This window comes from Python bivittatus, unplaced genomic scaffold, assembly GCF_059951505.1.
Source record: "Python bivittatus isolate LINGU-HERP-01145 unplaced genomic scaffold, Pbiv_v1 ctg000850_np1212, whole genome shotgun sequence".
NCBI classification, from domain to species: Eukaryota; Metazoa; Chordata; class Lepidosauria; order Squamata; family Pythonidae; genus Python; species Python bivittatus.
In genome coordinates, this window is record NW_028277112.1 from 62,697,616 (window position 1) to 62,715,561 (window position 17,946).

The 17,946-nt window shown below is 37.1% G+C and overlaps 1 protein-coding gene across 2 annotated transcripts in view; it reads left to right on the top strand.

Moving 5' to 3' along the window:
- Positions 1-17,946, top strand: part of LOC103059068 (neuronal acetylcholine receptor subunit alpha-7-like) — an 84,050-nt gene that overhangs the window by 17,637 nt on the left and 48,467 nt on the right. For both annotated transcript variants that reach the window (XM_007424954.3, XM_088129790.1), the window contains exon 2: positions 2,736-2,875. In XM_007424954.3, the coding sequence (XP_007425016.1) occupies positions 2,736-2,875 (140 nt within the window). The remainder of the gene's footprint in view (positions 1-2,735; positions 2,876-17,946) is intronic.

Here is a 17,946-nt window from a genome sequence, read left to right on the forward strand (position 1 = left end):
TCACAACGCTCACTATACCAAAGAGGAGCAGATGGGACACATTTATATCTGTGGGGATTAAATGACACATGGTGGTAGTAAGCTTTATGTTCTTGGAACTGCAAATGCATCAAGTAAGCTGTATGCGTTGCAGATATCTGCCAAAAGAATGACATATCCTGCATTTCAGTAAGGCTACTTTCGCCTGTAACTTGCCATACTTGTTCATTAGGCTATCAAATATGTATAAATGAGAGTACATCAGGGAAAAATATCAGAGAACAGAGTCTGCTAGTGGATTGTTGTACTACTGTCTCAGTGCTGACACTGTAATCCTGTGCATATTTAGTTGGAAGAAATATGCAATTGTTTTTCAGTAATTATTTATCACTTGTTTCACATGAATCATGACTTTTTAAAAATTTATCTGAAATAATGAAACTAACTGAATATTTCTTTCAGGCCTTGATAACTTTTTTGGACAAGTGTTCCAGATTATAGATCATTTATTTATTCATTAATAACTACAGGTAGTCCTCCGTTAATGATAGTAATTGGGGCTGGAATTTCCATTGCTAAGTGATGCAGCCGTAAAGCGCAATGACATGTGATCGCATCACTTAACGATGGCAATCCCGGCAATCCCTGTTGCCGTCATTAACTGAATCCCACCAGTCATTGGTTGAGGACCCACCCCGATCCAAGCCATTCCTGGCTTGGTCCCTTCAGCCCCATGCTCGGTAAGGTAAGTCACTACCTCCTCTGCCTCTTCTTGAACTCTCCCCACCTGCCTATCTTCCCCCCATCTCTGCCCTTTTAACCACCTGCCTACTTGCTGCTGCCAGCTGCTCCTGCCACCCAGCCCTACCCTCCATTGTCATGCTCATGCACTGTGCGCCACTACTGTACTGGCTGGGTCTTTCCTTTGTGTTATCTTCTTTCACGCCACTGCAGCTGGGGCTTCGCTCGTGCCCTGCCCAGTGCCTCTGTTTGCATGCTAGCCTGGGCCTCCGTTCGTGTCCCTTCTTTCACAAAAGAAGCCTGGTGCATGAAAGAAGGTGCTGGCTGGGCCGGCACAAAAGAAAGAGGGTCCTTCTTTCATGCTGGCACAGCCAGGGCCTTCCTTCACATGCTGGGCTTCTTTTGTGAAAGAAGGCCCTGGGCAGGGCATGAACAGAGGCCCTGGCTGGCGTGCGAACAGAGGCGCTGGGCGGGGCATGAATTGAGGTCTTGGGTGGGGTGCGAGAGAATCCCCAGCTGCACCAGTGCAAAAGAAGGCCCCAGCTGATCCAGTAGTGGTGTGCAGCGCGGTGAGCGTGCTGGTGGTGGGCAGAGCTGGTCAGTGGGGTGGCGGGTAGGCAGGCAGCCAAAAGGTGGTTATAAATGTGGGTGGTCCCAAGTAGTCCCAAATTTTGTTCATGTGACCGCAGGTTCACTGCAACGGTCCAAACTTTGAGGACCGGTCATAAGTCCCTTCGTTTAGCACCATTGTAACTTAAAATGGTCGCTGAGCAAATAGACTTTAAGTGAGGACTACCTGCAATTGAAATTACTGAAAATCTGCTACCTATTGGAGATATCCCTTCTTGTTTTAACTATTTGCTTATAGATTACATAGCATGGATTTAATTTCTTTCTCATGCCATAGTATGATGGAAGCTGTTGATTTGTGTGTGTGTGCGCGCGCGCATTATTACATTTCTGATTTTACAGTTGCCTCTCCACCACTTATACGTGGACTTTTGTTATGACCACCACTTTCTTCTACCTTTGTTTTTGTCCTGGGGCAAACACAAAGCAAACAACAAAGCTTTATTAGATAAACCAACCATGCACAGCACTAACAGCTGCCTGGGTGATTTGCTTGGAAACCCAGGAGATTTGCTTGCATAGACATTTGCATATTTTTTTAAAAAACTGCATACAAACATATGGATACAAACACTATTTGTTATGCTAAAAGTGATAGGTAGGATAACAGTTATTTCTCTCATGAGAGTGAATGAATGACATCTTCTGTGAGTTACACCAAGAAACACCAAAGAATTCAAAATTGATGCAAGCCACAGTAACTGGGAAGAACATTCCCCTTATTTTTCATTCCCAGGAGAAAGCTTATATTAAAGTGCAGCTTGATAGAAAATGCTTCACTAAATCTTTGCAACTGTTAAATTATATTGAACATTCATAAAATATAATAATACTTTTACTTGTTCTGGAGTAAAAAAGGTACCATGTGTGTCTTTCCTCTAGCTGAGTGTGCCCCGTGTGGCTTAAGTTAATGAACTTCTCGGAAAACAGAAATTATTTTAGGATCAGTTATAATCTAGAATCATCACACATAGAGAGGGTTTTTCAAGGATTAAGGTAGGATTGTTTGGATACATTTTTAAAGAATGAAAATTAATTGTTTTTTAACTTTCTATCCTACCAACCTGCCAAAGGATCCCGGGTATAAGAAGTTAGCAACGTAAGAATCTGACTTGATGTTAAGTCAGAACTTTGTTCCATTTAGTTCAATGACTGGCAGCTGTTCTCCACAGTTTCAGCCTAGAGTACTTCAAGTCTTCTCTTGAGATCCTGGGTATTGAATCAGAAACATTTTGGAGCAAGGTGTTATGTTACATCACTGAGCTGGAAACCTTCATCAGAAGAAAGTAACTTAGGCAAACACATTTCTAATAAAACGAATCAGGAGAATCTAAGAGAGAGAGAGAACTAATTGTCTAAAGCTGGTCTTTTTCTTCTTCTTCTAGTCTCCCAGCAAGGTGAAAACCAAAGACGGCTATATCGAGAACTACTGAAAAATTACAATCGATTGGAACGGCCTGTTGTGAATGACTCACAACCCCTTGTAGTAGAACTGCAACTTTCATTGCTGCAGATAATTGATGTGGTAAGTTGGCTAGAATCCAGCTCCCTGTTCCTGAGCCACTGATAAATGCACACCTTTTAAACCAATTATCTACATCCACTCTAGCATTTGATTTTCAAGACATGGCAACTCTGAAACCAAAGGTACCGAATAGCCATCAAGACTAATAGCGATTGATAGCCCAGTCTTTGATAAATTTGTCCGGTCACCTTTTAAAAACATCTGAACTGGTAGCTATCACCATATCTGATGATAGCAAACTGTCCCATTTAACTATGTGTTCTGTAAAGGATTACCTTCTTTTATCCATCTGGAATCTCCATTTAGTTTCAGTGATTGAGTTCTAAAATTATGAGAGAGGGAGAAGCACTCTCCAACACATTTCCCATTCTGCGCACGTAGTTTTACATCTTTATCAAGTCTCCCTGTATCTGCTTTAAGGCTGAAGTTAAAATGCACCAGGCACTTTTCTCATACAGAAGCTACTCTGGCTTCCTCATAATTTTGGTTGTACAGTTTGCAGCTTTTCCAAGTGTACACAATACATTCTGTGAAGTGTGGTGGCCAAGAATGAACACAATATTTCAACTGTGGTTGCACCATTGATTTCTACAATGGCATTATGATATTGGTAGTTTTAATTGCCATTTTTATTCTTAATGACTGTAGCATGGGATTTATATTTTTATAGCGGCCACACACAAGGTTGATATTTTCATTGAGCTATCCATCATGACTCCCAGATCCTTTTCCTAATTAATTGCTGCCAGCTCACATCTCATTAAAATACAGTATATGTGAACTTTGATATATAGTTTTTGGATCAGCATTGCATAGAAGAGCATTTGCCATTTTGAACCCCGTTTGCCTAGTTTGGAGAGATCCAGACTCTACACAATCCCTTCTTATTTTGATACCTTGAAAGGTTTGGTATTACCAGCAAATGTGGCTACCTTACTACTCATTCCAGATTATTTATAGACAAATTAAAAAATTTTGTACAGAAGGACATCATTTTCCTGTCTTTTGGTAGTAAAATTGTCCATCTGTTGCTACTTTTTGTTTCCTGTTCCTTAGCTAACTATCAGTTCACAAGAGTATATCTTCTTATCCCATGCTGTTGCATTTGCTTAGATACTTCTGGTGGGGGACTTTGACAATGATCTTTTGAAAATCTAAATATGCAATGTCATTAAATTTCATCTGTCTGCATGTTTGATCACATTTTCAGAAAAGTCTAGGTTAGTGAGACAAGACTTACCCTTCTAGAAGCTATGTTGATTATCTTCAGCAGTGCTTGTTTTTCTGTAGGTTTGATTATTTTATTTTTAATAAGACATTATCCTATCTTATCATGAACAGACATTAAACCAAGTAGCTTATAATTTCCTATATCTCCTTCCCTCTTTTTAAGGAATATAGCCTTACCCAACCAAGCACTCTTCAGATGGCATATAGGCTGGGAAACATGGGAATTGTATACCACCATATCTAGGCACTAGTTTGGGAAGTTTGCAGTAGAAAATTATTCCAGAATTGGTTCATCTGAATAAATCTATACCAGGACATTGAGAGAGCCCTTTCTCAAGACAGGTATTCCACAACAAATTTGTACTATTTATATTATTTGTAATAAAGTTAAAGAATGGCAAATAAATGTCTTTTTTCCTTAGCAGTAGGAAAGGAAAAGGAAAATCCTGTTGAGAGCTAAAAGTGTTCAAGATCCTTTCCATGCCGTCTGATGGCAGTCATATATAATCAGATTAATATTTTTTTCATGTTTTTTTAGATTGTAAAGCAGGGACAAGGAGTTTATTGCTTCCAGATATTGTTGGACAACTGTTATTTCCAATTATTGTTGGACCCATCACACTTACCAGTACCCAGGCTACCTGGGGTGATGGAAGTTGCAATCCAACGTGGAGTGCCATCAGTTTCTTTTCTGGTTCTAAGCTCAAAATGGGAATGTATGAGAATGCTTGGAAAGTAAAAACAAATGTCTTACTTTTACTTTTATTTTACTATTTTATTGCTACACTAATAAAATATAATATACCTAGGAGAGGGTATCTTGAACATTTCAAGAGGCTTCTATACTGCTTGTATGCTGGTGCTTCCACTGAAAAAACTTACCTATAAGAAAATGACATCTGGATAATTTTGTTTGTAAAAACTGATGTTACCAATTTACCCATCATAAGCATGGAATATCAGGGACTTTGTGGCAATTCTGCTTCCTGACTCCATCTTGTGGAAGGAATGAAAGGAATGTGGAGAGTAGCAGTATGTAAAATGTTTCAATGCAAGCCTCAAGCATTTGGAAGTAGTTCAAGCTTGGAATAGCTCTTCTTTTTGCACTTAAAACAGCTGTTTCATGCTTGAAATGTGGTGTCCTGCCTTTTAATATGGTTTGAATCAATGTTTTGCACATCCCTAATAGAGAGGCCTTTTGGTCTGTGCACCTCTGACATGGATCAAGAATAAGGAGAACCCTAGTGATCTCTGAGCTTTCAGGACCTCTCCAGATAGACAGTACTTCTACTGCTCCTTTCTTTCAGTGAGGTTAGTTTTGCAGGTAGGGGCAGAATGAATTCAATGGATTTTGAGGCTTTTAGGCTTAGGCTTCATTTTGTAGATTTAACTGGAAGTCTGTGTGGTGTAGTGATTAAGGAGTAAGTCTTAGACTCAAGCTCACCTTTATTCAGCTCACTTTGAGTCAGCATTCCCCATGCTGTCTGGGGAATTCTGAGAGTTGAAGTCCATACAGCTTAAAGTTGCCAAGGTTGAGAAATACTAACCTAAACTGTTTTATAGGGGGTTTGTTGTAGGGATAAAATGAAGGAGAATCCCCAGGTAAACCAACTTGAGCTCCTGGAGAAAAAGTGGAATATAAATCTAACAAACACCTTTTTTTGTTCCAATTTTATTCCAGAGACTGGAAAATAATTCTGTTTCAGAGACTGCAGCCTTCATATGAACTCCAAAACAGACCCCATTAAATGGGTTAGAAAATCAGAATTAGCTATAAGTCCCATTGCTACAAAGAATGGCAACAAATTGTCTAACAATACAAGAGTCAAGCTGGCCATGTTTAGAGAGTCATTGCGCCTTCCCCACTGAATACCACAACGTTTAGTCAATAGTATGAAAAATCAGATATTCTAGGAAAAGCCAGATTCAGGTTGTCCTCGACTTATGACTATTTGTTTAGTGACCGTTCAAAGTTATGATGGCATTGAAAAAAGTGACTTTCAAGTGGTCCTCGCACTTACTACCATCCCAGAATCCCTGCAGTCATGTGATCAAAATTCGGGCACTTGGCAACTGGCATGTATTTATGACGGTTGCAGCTTCCTGGGATCACATGATTGCCATTTGTGACCTTCCCAGCTGGCTTCCGACAAGCAAAATCAATGGGGAACCATGTGATTCACTTAAGGACCGCATGATTCACTTAACAACCATATGATTTACTTAACAACCATGGTAGTTCGCTGAATGACTGCTGCAAAAAATGTTGTAAAATTAGGTGTGGTCACGTGATGCCTTGCTTAATGACCACACAGCTTAATGATGAATTTTCTGGTCCCTATTGTGTCGTAAGTCAAGGACTATCTGGTACTTATCCTCACCTCTATTCCATATTTATTATGGAACCCAACAATGTGGACTGCAGAGTTGGTAGTGATTACGCATCACTCCAAATCACCTCATTGGAGGGAGAAACATCCAGTTTGAAGGGCCCTATAAAGATCAGAAATGGAAGCAGTGCATCCTTTTTACCTTCTGCATATTAGAGCTAGATGGACACTCATCAGCTCCTAATACGCTTTTTGAAAGTAATTGATCTGATTACCTGATTTTCATTGCAAATTGTTATGTGCTTGAATTTTATCTCTTAACTAGACTTCTGTCTAATTGTAACTGAAGAGCAAAGGGACTTAAATTAGGTGTTTCCCAGAATGTTAACACATGTCTTTATTGTTTTGGAATGCTGAATGTGGCTCTAAAATGAGCAGATATCCCTGATGTTTCACAAGTAATTTGTTGATTAATTATGAACCTTTTTACAGTTTTAGGCAGAAGCATCTTGTATATTGAAATAAATTATGAGGCATGTGTTCCTATAAATGATTCATCAGATGATGTTCCCATAGTTTCCTGCAAAGCTGTAAATGTGACTGGTATGCATTGCTTCCTTTCCAAATGTTTAGATTGCTTAGCTGTAAGTGGGATGGCTATATGAAGCTAATAAGCAATGTAATTAGCAAAATTTGCAGTAAGAAAGAGTTATAAAATGAAAACTATCCTTATTTTGCTCCACGGTAGCTGTTAGGTGTCTTCATTAACAGTTGTAGGTTATTGCTTAATTCTGAAATAATGCAACAATCATAATGTTTTGTTTTTGTTATTGCTATTGCTGTTATAAACAAAAAAAACTATCATTCTGAGCAGTAAATGTATATTTGTAGGGAACATATTATAGCTAGAGAAACCATCCAGGGCTGATAGGTGACCTTATCTTAGTGGAACATTGTTCCTGAAAATTGCACTTGGCTTTCCTTTAGAGTAGGTAATGGTGCCTATTCATTTCTACAGGGAAGAATAAAAGGGTGCGCTTGGGAATATCACTGGAGTAAAAGAAGAAAAGGATTAGTCCATCTGCCCTCAGGCCATGGCTCCAATTAAAATAGCCTTCTCACTTGGTGTTAATAAATGTAAAAGCCAATGTACAAGTTTAAGCACATGCTTCTAGCAATATTTCTGATCTTTCCTATCTGCTGCCAATTTGATCCTTTTAACTGAAGATGCTAGGAATTAAAGATGAGGCATTCCACATGCAAAGTATGTCCTTGGCCACTGTGATGTGTTCTCTCTTTAGGGACATTTCTAGATGGCTCCTTCTTAGAGTGTGTTAGATTCAAAAGCAAAAGAATTTGGGGGGCTTTTCATGTAGCATCTTTCTGTGACTCCTTAAAGTAGATTCATCTTTCCCCTGGATTGTACTCCTGCCCTCCACAGCTGCAGCATGATCTTGGGAAAAGTTGTTTTGGTGGCAGGTAGAAGGACATATGTGCACCTTTGAATTTGAAGTATTGCTCGGCCCTATGTTTTGGAAAACAAGCTGCTGATCAGTTTCAAGTGAGACACTCTCTTCCATATATAAAGAATACAGATTTGATCTCTGACAGACTCCTTATACCCAATTCCTCAACAACTAGAAATTGGAAAAGCTTATTTTAAATTCCATCATATAAAGAAAGACACATGTTTCTTTTCTTTCCATGACTGAAATATTACTTAGAGATAGCTCAAAGTTTCAGTACAAAAATACATGTTGAATTTATGAATTTAAATACATGTTTAATACATTATTAAATGTTGAACATTTATTTGGATTACTCTCTGTGCCAGTGTCTGCAAACCTTTTATTTAGTGTGAATGGGATTATTATTTTTTACCTAGAGGTCTCTACAAGGCAGATAAAAACCTTTGAAAATATATTTGAAATGTATATCAAAGACAGGACATACAAAGCAACTGGAAAGTATATTCTATTGGTGTATTTAATATCAAATATATTCCTTGATCTCAGTGAAAACTGATGCTGGTACAATTTCTAAAGAAATCTTTAAAGAATAAAGCATTTTATATTCTGCAACAATTGTCAGTCCCTCCTAAGCCAGTTTAAATTCCTCATGTAATCTAAGTGTTTTCTGTTCCTGAGAAGAGAAGCATGGAACATATTTTTGTTTCCCTCAAAACAGATGGAATTTAATTTCAGTTAGAAGTTCCATGTTATTTACTATAATGCGATATTGTCTGTCAAATTTTATCCTAGATGCCTGAGATTCTAAAAGTAGATATAGATGAGAAATCTTTTTCTGTCCAAATTCAATTGGCATCTTCTGATCTATAGGCAATACTGAATCCAATGTATGCCAAAGTTAATATTTTTCAGAATTTTTAGATGAAGTTCAAAATTAAAAAATATAAACAAAAATGCATATAGTAAGAAAAAGTATGCACCAAAAAGATTTGGCAAACAAAGAATACATTAAAAACACTGTACAATATGGAACAATTGTTTGCAGAATTTTGAATATATCCACATGAGTACAAAAATATGTATATTAGGAGAAAATACATACAAATTGACACCGAAGATGTCAATTTATACACTTCATACACTGAAGATGTTACCTAGCCGGGTAACGAAACGTTTGCAAGAGAACAACCAAGCTCAGAGAACCCCAGGGACTCCACATACAAATTATATGACATTTTTTGCAACAATTTTAAATTGGTATGGAAAATGTGCCAAATCAAAAATTTTTAATAAAATGAGAATTGAGTGGAATTTGATAGTCTACGCTTCTGTAATCTAAAACAAATTCTGTTCTGGGAAGATCACTTGCAGATTTAATTAAATGCATTCTCTCTGTGGCTTCCACTAATGGTATTGATAAATTGTTCCTTAATTTGTCAGTTCCTGCTCTCTTTTTGAGATGGAGGACATGAATTTAAAACAAAACAAAAAACAATATGGAAGACAAAACTAATTTAGGGCTAATCACATTAATGACACATAATTTCTTGTATGTAAAAGCTCTGTGGAGGAAGCTGATAATGAAGGCTTTGCAATCATCAGTAGTGCTTGGCCAATCTCTTCTGGAATAGGCTAGTGCTACAATTGTATATGTGCAGTAAAAAACAATAATTACAAATGAGTCTGGTAAAAATAAGACAATAATGGAAGACTTGGAATGCAATAAGCTAAAAAGTTAGTTTCACTATAAGACCTGAATGAGAAAGAAATGGTAATTCAAGATTAAAAGCAACTCATACAAAAGCAACTGTAGACAAATGTTTTCACTGCTCAGCTAAACTACAGGACAAGCAAAGCAGGGGAAGTGATTAGAATGACAGTACTGAAATGCTAATAGAAAGCAAGAGATATACTTGCCAAATCTTCCTCATACTACATCCTACTTGCCTTGTCTTAAACACTAGCCATATAAGATCAATTGCCTGTCAGTCAGTCAGTCAGTCAATCAAACTTTATTGCAGTCATTAATTATCACCATGGTCAGTTTCTAGTTAGCTTTGGAGGCTGCATATAGTCCCTGTGTTTTTCTTCAAAAATAATTTATTTAACAGCTTATCCTGATCAAAGAGCAAGCAGCTTTTTTTTTTCAAAATAGAAAGAGGATTATGTTAAAAGTGTTCATGTATGGCAATATCTGATCACTCTTAGCCAGAATCCGAGCATAGACAAGTTTGAAAAGTTCTTAAGTCAGTTTTGCTTCTACTGACTGTCTTATGGGCAGAGAGGATATTCTAGACATGTGAAGTTTCATTAAGAAGATAATGTGGGGAAGAACCCTTAGTAGCAAAATATGTCTTAAATTAGAATTGGTAATATTTACTTTGCCTGAGGAGCATATTTTTAAAAAATTGTCCCCTAAAGTATATAAAATAATTTAAATGAACATGGCAAATAACTCTGCAGCAATTTAGAATGAATTGGTGAAAATCATCACTAATTTGAAAGGAAAATTGATGCAATTTTCTCAGCTTCACATCTCAAAGACACTTTTTAGGAAACTTAGGAAGAATTTATCACTATCATAGAAGTGCTTATTTTTATTAACCTTCTGGAATCCAGATCTCATAGAGCCAGTGTTTTTAAATGGGCCATAATCTTTGACCTTAGATTGTATTAATTCAATGCAAGGTATTTCAGTCTTAGTCCCAAATCCATAGGCATCAAATCCAAAGTTTAAGCATCAAATCAAAGTACTTTGGTGCAAATTCAGCCCTTTACATACCCTTTAATTTTCATCATTTTGGCATCGTTATGATGAGGAACAGATACCCATGGTCAGATTCATTTTTAGGGGAAGCAATAGGATCAGTTTCTCCTAGGAATCATGCATCAATGAACCCATATCAGCAGGGACAAATGCTAACATTGGTAATTGAAGATGCAGTGTCTGGACCTGGATTATTTTATTTTATTTTTTTCAATCATAAGAAGTATACAAACAGACAAAGCAATATTCCTAACAACTTGAAGTACACAAAATCTTAATCAGCCTTTGGCATTAAACAATAGTAATAAATTCAGCATCTCAGTTTTTTTAGTACTCCATGTATTGTGCCATTGACTTCAAGAGAAATGTGCTTTTATTAAGTTGTTGTTTGACCTGCAAATTTAATCAACATGATATAGCTTATTTATTTGTTTAACAAATTTATATGGCTGCCCAACTCACACACGGTGACTCTGGGTGGCTTACAGAATTAAAATCCACAATACAAAAAACCCATCAACTCCCCCACCTTTCAACTTTAACTCCTTTCCTCTTTCTCTTCCCATCACTCCTGAGCACATTAAAAGCCTAACTAATAGCTTGACAAGCATCACAATCTGAAGCAGCCAGAAATATGTCCTGGCTTAGCCACAGACTTTATATTTGATGAATTCATGTATAGAGCCATACATGACAGAAATGCTCTACTTCAAACATAAAATCAAAAGATTTTTTGCCCAGTTTTTGGGAGATGAAACTGTGATATACAGATTTTTAAACGGGATTATATATTAAAAAAAAAATACTGACATAAAGTACATGTAGTCCTTGACTTACGACCATTCGTTTAGTGACCATTCAAAGTTCTGATGCTGAAAAAAGCGACTTACAATGTTGCAGCCTCCCCATGGTCATGTGATCAAAATTTGAGTGCTTGGCAACTGTCATGTATTTACGATGGTTGCAGCATCACCATTTGGTCACATGATCACCATTTGAGACTTTCTAAGCTGGCTTCTGACAAGCAAAATCAACGGGGAACTGGGTGATTCCCTTAACAACCTGTGATTCACTTAACAACTATGGCAAAAAAGTCATAAAATTGGGTGCAGTCACATGATTCCTTGCTTAATGACTGTATTGCTTAACAACAAATTTTTCCAGTTCCTATTGTGGTCATAAATCAAAGACTACCTGTACAATGAAAATCAGTGGGAAACATTCATCCCTGGCCTTTTTGGAGTTTAAAACAAATAGTAGGAAGAACATACAGAACATGGCTTCTGTCTTCTTTCCAACCTACTAACAGCCACTCCATTTGGGTCATGTGGTTGGCTTAGAATGGAGGAATCTGAAACATTCTGGGCCAGTTCCAAGCTACCTCTCCCATAAGGATGAATGGGGAGAAAGTTAGGGGATTTCTTTTCCTCCCATATTCCCCAGTCTGATCCAGCCCATTTTGGAGCATTCTCTTTCTTTTGTTTACTTCTGGGTGAGGGGGTTCCCTCTGTGTGAGTGGGTGTTTTTGTTCTCGCCATGTTGCATCTAGGTGCGTTTGTGTGTATATGTGCACTGGGAATCATGGTGTGGGCTGCATACCTCCAGTCTGGGTTATGGATGGAGAAATGAGAGAGCCTTTTGGCAGCATCCTGAGCTGCTGACCACTTGTCTCTCCCGTGAAGATGCATTGGTTTGCTTGCTTATTTTCTGGAAAGTTTTCCTCTGTAGCCCTCAGCCAGGTCCAGGCCATTTCTGAGTTATTCTGCTGACACAAAAACAGACAGAGTCCTGAGCCAATTTACATACTTTTTCCTCAATATTCCTTTGGGTTGGAAAGCATAAAAAGCCTTCTCTAGAAAAAGGGGCTACATAAATATCATGACTGCAGTATCATGAAGGTCAGAGAAAGAGCAAGATAGCAATTGATTTACTGGTTGGCTTAAAATACGAGCAAGACAACAATTTCCACATGCCGAATATCAATTTTCAGTGTGAAAAATTACTGCCTTTGCCTGAGGTTGTTGTGCATAAATGGATTTAATTGAGTATATGTCCTTTGGTGCAATTGATTACTGAGTTAATCCTAAGTTTAAAAAATTTTTTTTTTAAAAAAACCATGATCTACATTTTTAATGCAAAATTAATAGCTTTATTAAAATTCTTCCAGGGGAAATTTGTTCTCGTTTGATTTCCAATAGTTATAGTACTACATTCAGTGGTATTAAAGATTTCAAACTGGATAAATTAAAATACTTCTTTTTAATGAAGTGATTCTTGCTTATTTCAAACTATTCTTTTTCAGAAAAGGGGTTTGAATGAGATGCCTGAGATATTGGCAATTTTAAATAAAAATAAATACTTTATCCTCATCCCACAACCCTTTTTTGAATTGATACGAAACTTTGGCATTTTCCATGAGACTACTAGAGGCAATAAATATCCCTATAAAAAAATTAATTGATTTATTCCATACATAAAAATGTTCCTCCTAAAACATAATGATACATATAATCTGAGCAGATGGAAGCTCTCCAGGTAGAAAAGGATGGGGTGGAAGGGTTTCTGGTTTCGTTAGTTAAAATTAGCAACCAAAAGCCTTACTTTTCTTCTTGATAGATTCTTCAAATTATATATATATATATATATATATATATATATATATATATATATATAGGGGAAATATATTCCTAGGCTTCAACGTGTATGTACTTTTATATTGCCTGTCATCTATCTTCCTATGCCATTCTTTAACCTGGTGCTCCAGTTGGTGGATCTTGGGATTAGATAAAGTTTGCTCATCTAAGAAGTAAAGTCTTTTACCTGCCATTTTATAGTTGGACAGTTGTTTATCTGGAATGAATGATAGCTTGAATCCAGAGACCAGTGAGTAAAAGGGGAAAAATAGTGAACTCTTTAACAGAAGACAACAAGTGGCTTTTCACAAAGAAGTATCAAAATGTACAAATTGGTCAATAAGGAAAATATTAGTAATAGAATATAAAGCTATAGTGGATTTAATGTTATATTTATTCCAAAGCTTGTGTTAGTGAAATAATTCATTTAGGATTCAATTCATTTTTATTATGTAAGTTGCTAAATTGGAAGGACTACTTAGGACTTAACCACCCACCTGGCTAAAGGTTGACCATCTGCTATGCACTTTCTAGCAGTTGGTTAACCATATATGCTTTGGCACCTAGTTGTATACAATAAAGTGCTAAGATTTAAATGTGAGCATACCAAACAACAAACCAAATACTGTACTTTAATGTACAGTGGCCAGCATATTACCCCCAAGAACATATCTGGATCCAAGAAATAAAACCATTATCCTTACAGTACACCTTCACAAACCTATTCCAACCAATTAATTTCCATTGTGTAATCATATCATCAGACATGATAAAGAAAGCTACAAAAATGAAAGGATTATTTATTCAATAAATATTTTTCATTAATGAAGTATTAATGGGAACTGGCTATGAAACGATGAGTTGGGGGACGCGGTGGCGCAGCGGCTTAATTACGCTGAAAGTTGCCAGCCAGAAATGGTCGACGCTTCAGCGGTTCGAGTCCAGCCTTCGCGTTAAACAGGGTGAGCTCCTGTTTCCACCCCAGTTCCTGTCAACCCAACAGGTCAAAAACTCACGTGAGTAGATAAATGGGTACTCTCACTCCGGTGGGAGGAAAAATGCTGGCGGCGCCTTGCAAAAAGGAGTTGGGAGCAGTTGCCGGTAAGCGCGAAAAAAAAAACCGTGCGCGCCCAAAAAGGGCGCGAAGCAATGGAAACCCCGCCTCCTGCGCTTGCCAGCTGGGCTCTGCTCTAGGAAGGAGGTTCTGGCAAGCCACTTCCGAAAAACAATTGCCTTGAAAACTGCAAGGACTCGTCCAAGCAGTCACTGCAGGGTCAGCAATGACTGAGCGCAGACAAAAAAATAAATAAAAATGAAACGATGAAAGGAGATGGTACATCTTTGTGTTTGTGGGCATAAGTGTGTGGGAGGGAGAGAGGGGGATGATAAATAGATGAAAGCCTTAAATAGTTTCAAAGATCACTGTTTTCACTTTAATTGTTGGTAGGTTCTTCTGTATACAGAACCCAACAGTATATCTTCAAGTGAGAGGAACTGCATCAGAATAATTCCTTATAGGTGTGCTTGAATTACATGCACTCATGTGAAAAAAATGACCAAATGCCTCATTGAACCCAAAGTTCTTTTCATAAAAATCTGTCAGTTGCATTTGTTGTTGTTCTTCAGTTGTTCACCCACTTATATGTCAATAACTGTTCTTCTGAATTATTTTAAGCTCATGCTCGTGATACCAATAGTAATATCTAGCACTTTCTGCCAACTTCATTTAATACTGTGTTCAATTTTTCCAGGCATCAGGATCTTCTTCATAGACTCTTGCTTCTGCATTCTGTGTTTAAAATATTTAAACTTCAGCTTCATTATTAATGCTTCCAGGGAGCTGTCTACTTCATCTATCGTGGAATGGTTTGTTTGTCTTATTATCCAACTTTCACAGCCATACATTTTGACTGAGAAGACCATGAGTTTGACAATAGGTACCTTTGTTGACAGTGTGATATCTCTACACTTTAAGATTTTGTCTAGATATGTCATAGTCTTTCTCAAAAAAAAAAAAATGCAAATCTCTATTTCATAGTTACAGTAATTGTCTATGTGGATTTTTTAGTCCAGGAAAATAGGCTGTTACTACTTCCACTAATTCTTCAGTCTTGGGTTGGCACTAGCAGTTGATATAAACTTAGGTTTGTTTATTTTTTTTAATATAAAGCATCACAGTGGCTCTTGCAGTCTCATCTTTCACTGTCAACAAGGGAGTCTTCCTTATTTCCCTCCACCAAGGTGACATTATCAGCATATCTGAGGCTGTTTATATTTCTTCCAACAACTTTAATTCCAACTTCTGTACCTTCTAGTTTAATGTTTCTGATGATATGTTTTGCATATTAGGTTAAATGGATGAGTATATACAAGTTGGCCACACTCCTTTCCCAATTTTGGACTAATAGTTGCTCCATATTCCATTTTAATTGTTGCTTCTTGATCAGCATATAATTTACATATAGAAATGGGGTGGCCTGGTATATAGGTGTACGTGAGTTGCACGTAAGTGTATGAAAAACTAATTGATCAATTGCTGTGTTGAACCCAAAGTACTTGCTCATAAGGAGCCTGTCTGCTGCATCATTACCCCTTTTCTGGATCTTCGTTTTTCCAGTCAGCCTCTACCTCCTCCCTTCAGCTGGTGTGATAAAGGGATGCAGCAGAATTACCCATCCACAAAGAAGAGTGCCAACTGCAAGACTGCATATGACATTAGTAACTGGGAGAAATGCCCAGAATACTGACTTGGGCAGAAACATAGGATAGGGATGGGAGAGGGTTTGTTGTGTCTACTGAACTGCAGATGTCTTTCCTAGTTATTGGATTGCAAATGTCTGTCTGTCCACATATCTGTCCATTTAACTCAGTGTTGCCTCTTGCCATCTTCAGTGACTTTCTAGGATTATAGGTCTTTCTCCTTGTACCTGATCTCATTTTAAATAGCAATATCTGTTTTACCACCTAGCTGTAATACCTACTGACATTTGGAGAGATTCCTGGGGTTGAACCAGTCTGCTTTTATGCCTGAAATCTATGCAACCTGTGAACAATATCTCAAGATTCTTTGCAATGAGCATCTATACACATTTCATAATTTATATCCCAGCATCCACTTTGGATATACAAGGGATGCTAGGCATATGTGGTATGATCAACTAGTGTGTTAAAAAGTCTTAATGTAGCTCTAATTGTAGGTTTGGGGGATGAATGGATGAGTGCATACAGGAAAAGTCAGAATGTTTATCTATCTAAAGAAATGCTGTATGCTGAATGGAAGCAGCTCTCTGCAATTTTAGATTTTCAGCTCTACTATGAGATGCCAGCTTTAATGAGATGCCAGCAATTGAACTGGGACTTTTTGCATGCAAAGAATATACCCTACTATTGAGATATAACCTTTCCTAAATACATAGGAATGCATGGCTACTATGGCTATTCAGTCATGCAATAGAACAAAATAAGCAATGTTGCCCCACTTTGTTTGCTTATGATAACTGCATAATTTGGGCCGTCTCTGCATTCTTCCATGCCTGCAGTCCCGGAAAAGGACTGATATGGACCTTTAATAATCCCACAATCCCCCAAATATTCTTTGTCTATTTTGTAAAAATCTCCAGTTGATGGAATTTCATAGCGTCTCTTGGTAATTTTCTTCATTTTCTGAGTCTTTCTTTAGAAAATTCTTTCTTTTTTATAATGTTATCAAAAGTATTAAAAAAGAAGATAAAAACTAATACAAACTAATAAAAAGTAAGAAGGAAAAAAGAAAAAGAAATCAAAGAGAAAGCTAAAAGTACAGGAAAGGAAAAAAAGTAAAAGAAAATAGAAAAGAAAAAGATGCAAAGAAGTGGCTTCTGATCTTTACAGCAGTTATAAGTACAATTATAAATTATCTCTTTCTCTAAAGTTACAGCATGACTCTCTTCTTTCTATAAATCATAAGTTCATTTTTTTCTGTTTTCTGCAAAAAGTCCATAAAGGGTTTCCAGTCAGCAATAAATATAGATTCTGTCTTTTCTCTAATCAAAGAACTCAATTTGGCCATCTCAGCAAGTTCCATCATCTTTACCAATCATTCCTCCATTGTGGATAATGCCAAATCTTTTCCCATTTTTGTGCATACAATAATTTCACTGTAGTTATCATATACAAAAACAAAGTTCCATGACTTTTTTCCAACTGTTTGTCCATAGGTTGCAAAAGAAAGACTTCTGGTCCCAATTGCATATTAATCTTTAAAATCCTCTGAATCAGTGTATGTATTTGAATCCAAAATTTTCTAGCTTTTTTGCACATCCGCCAAGCATGATAAAATGTTCCTTCTTGTAAAAATTCTTCCTGATACTTAAGCTTCTCCAGTTTAAGTGACACTTTCTTCTTGCCCTTGAATGAAGAGAACGATATTATAGTCTGTCCCCATATATGAAAAATACTAATCCAGTTGCTTTCATTTTTAATCTTTGCAATCTTTTTTCATTTCGTGCCACAGTCACATTAAACATTGAATACTTTAGGTTAACCGCTGATGTCTCATTCCCTTCATTGCAACATCTGCAGATTTTGGCGTGGAATGTACCCTTGAATACTTAGGATGACAAGTCATACTAGTGAAATCACTATATAAGCCACTAACAGAATA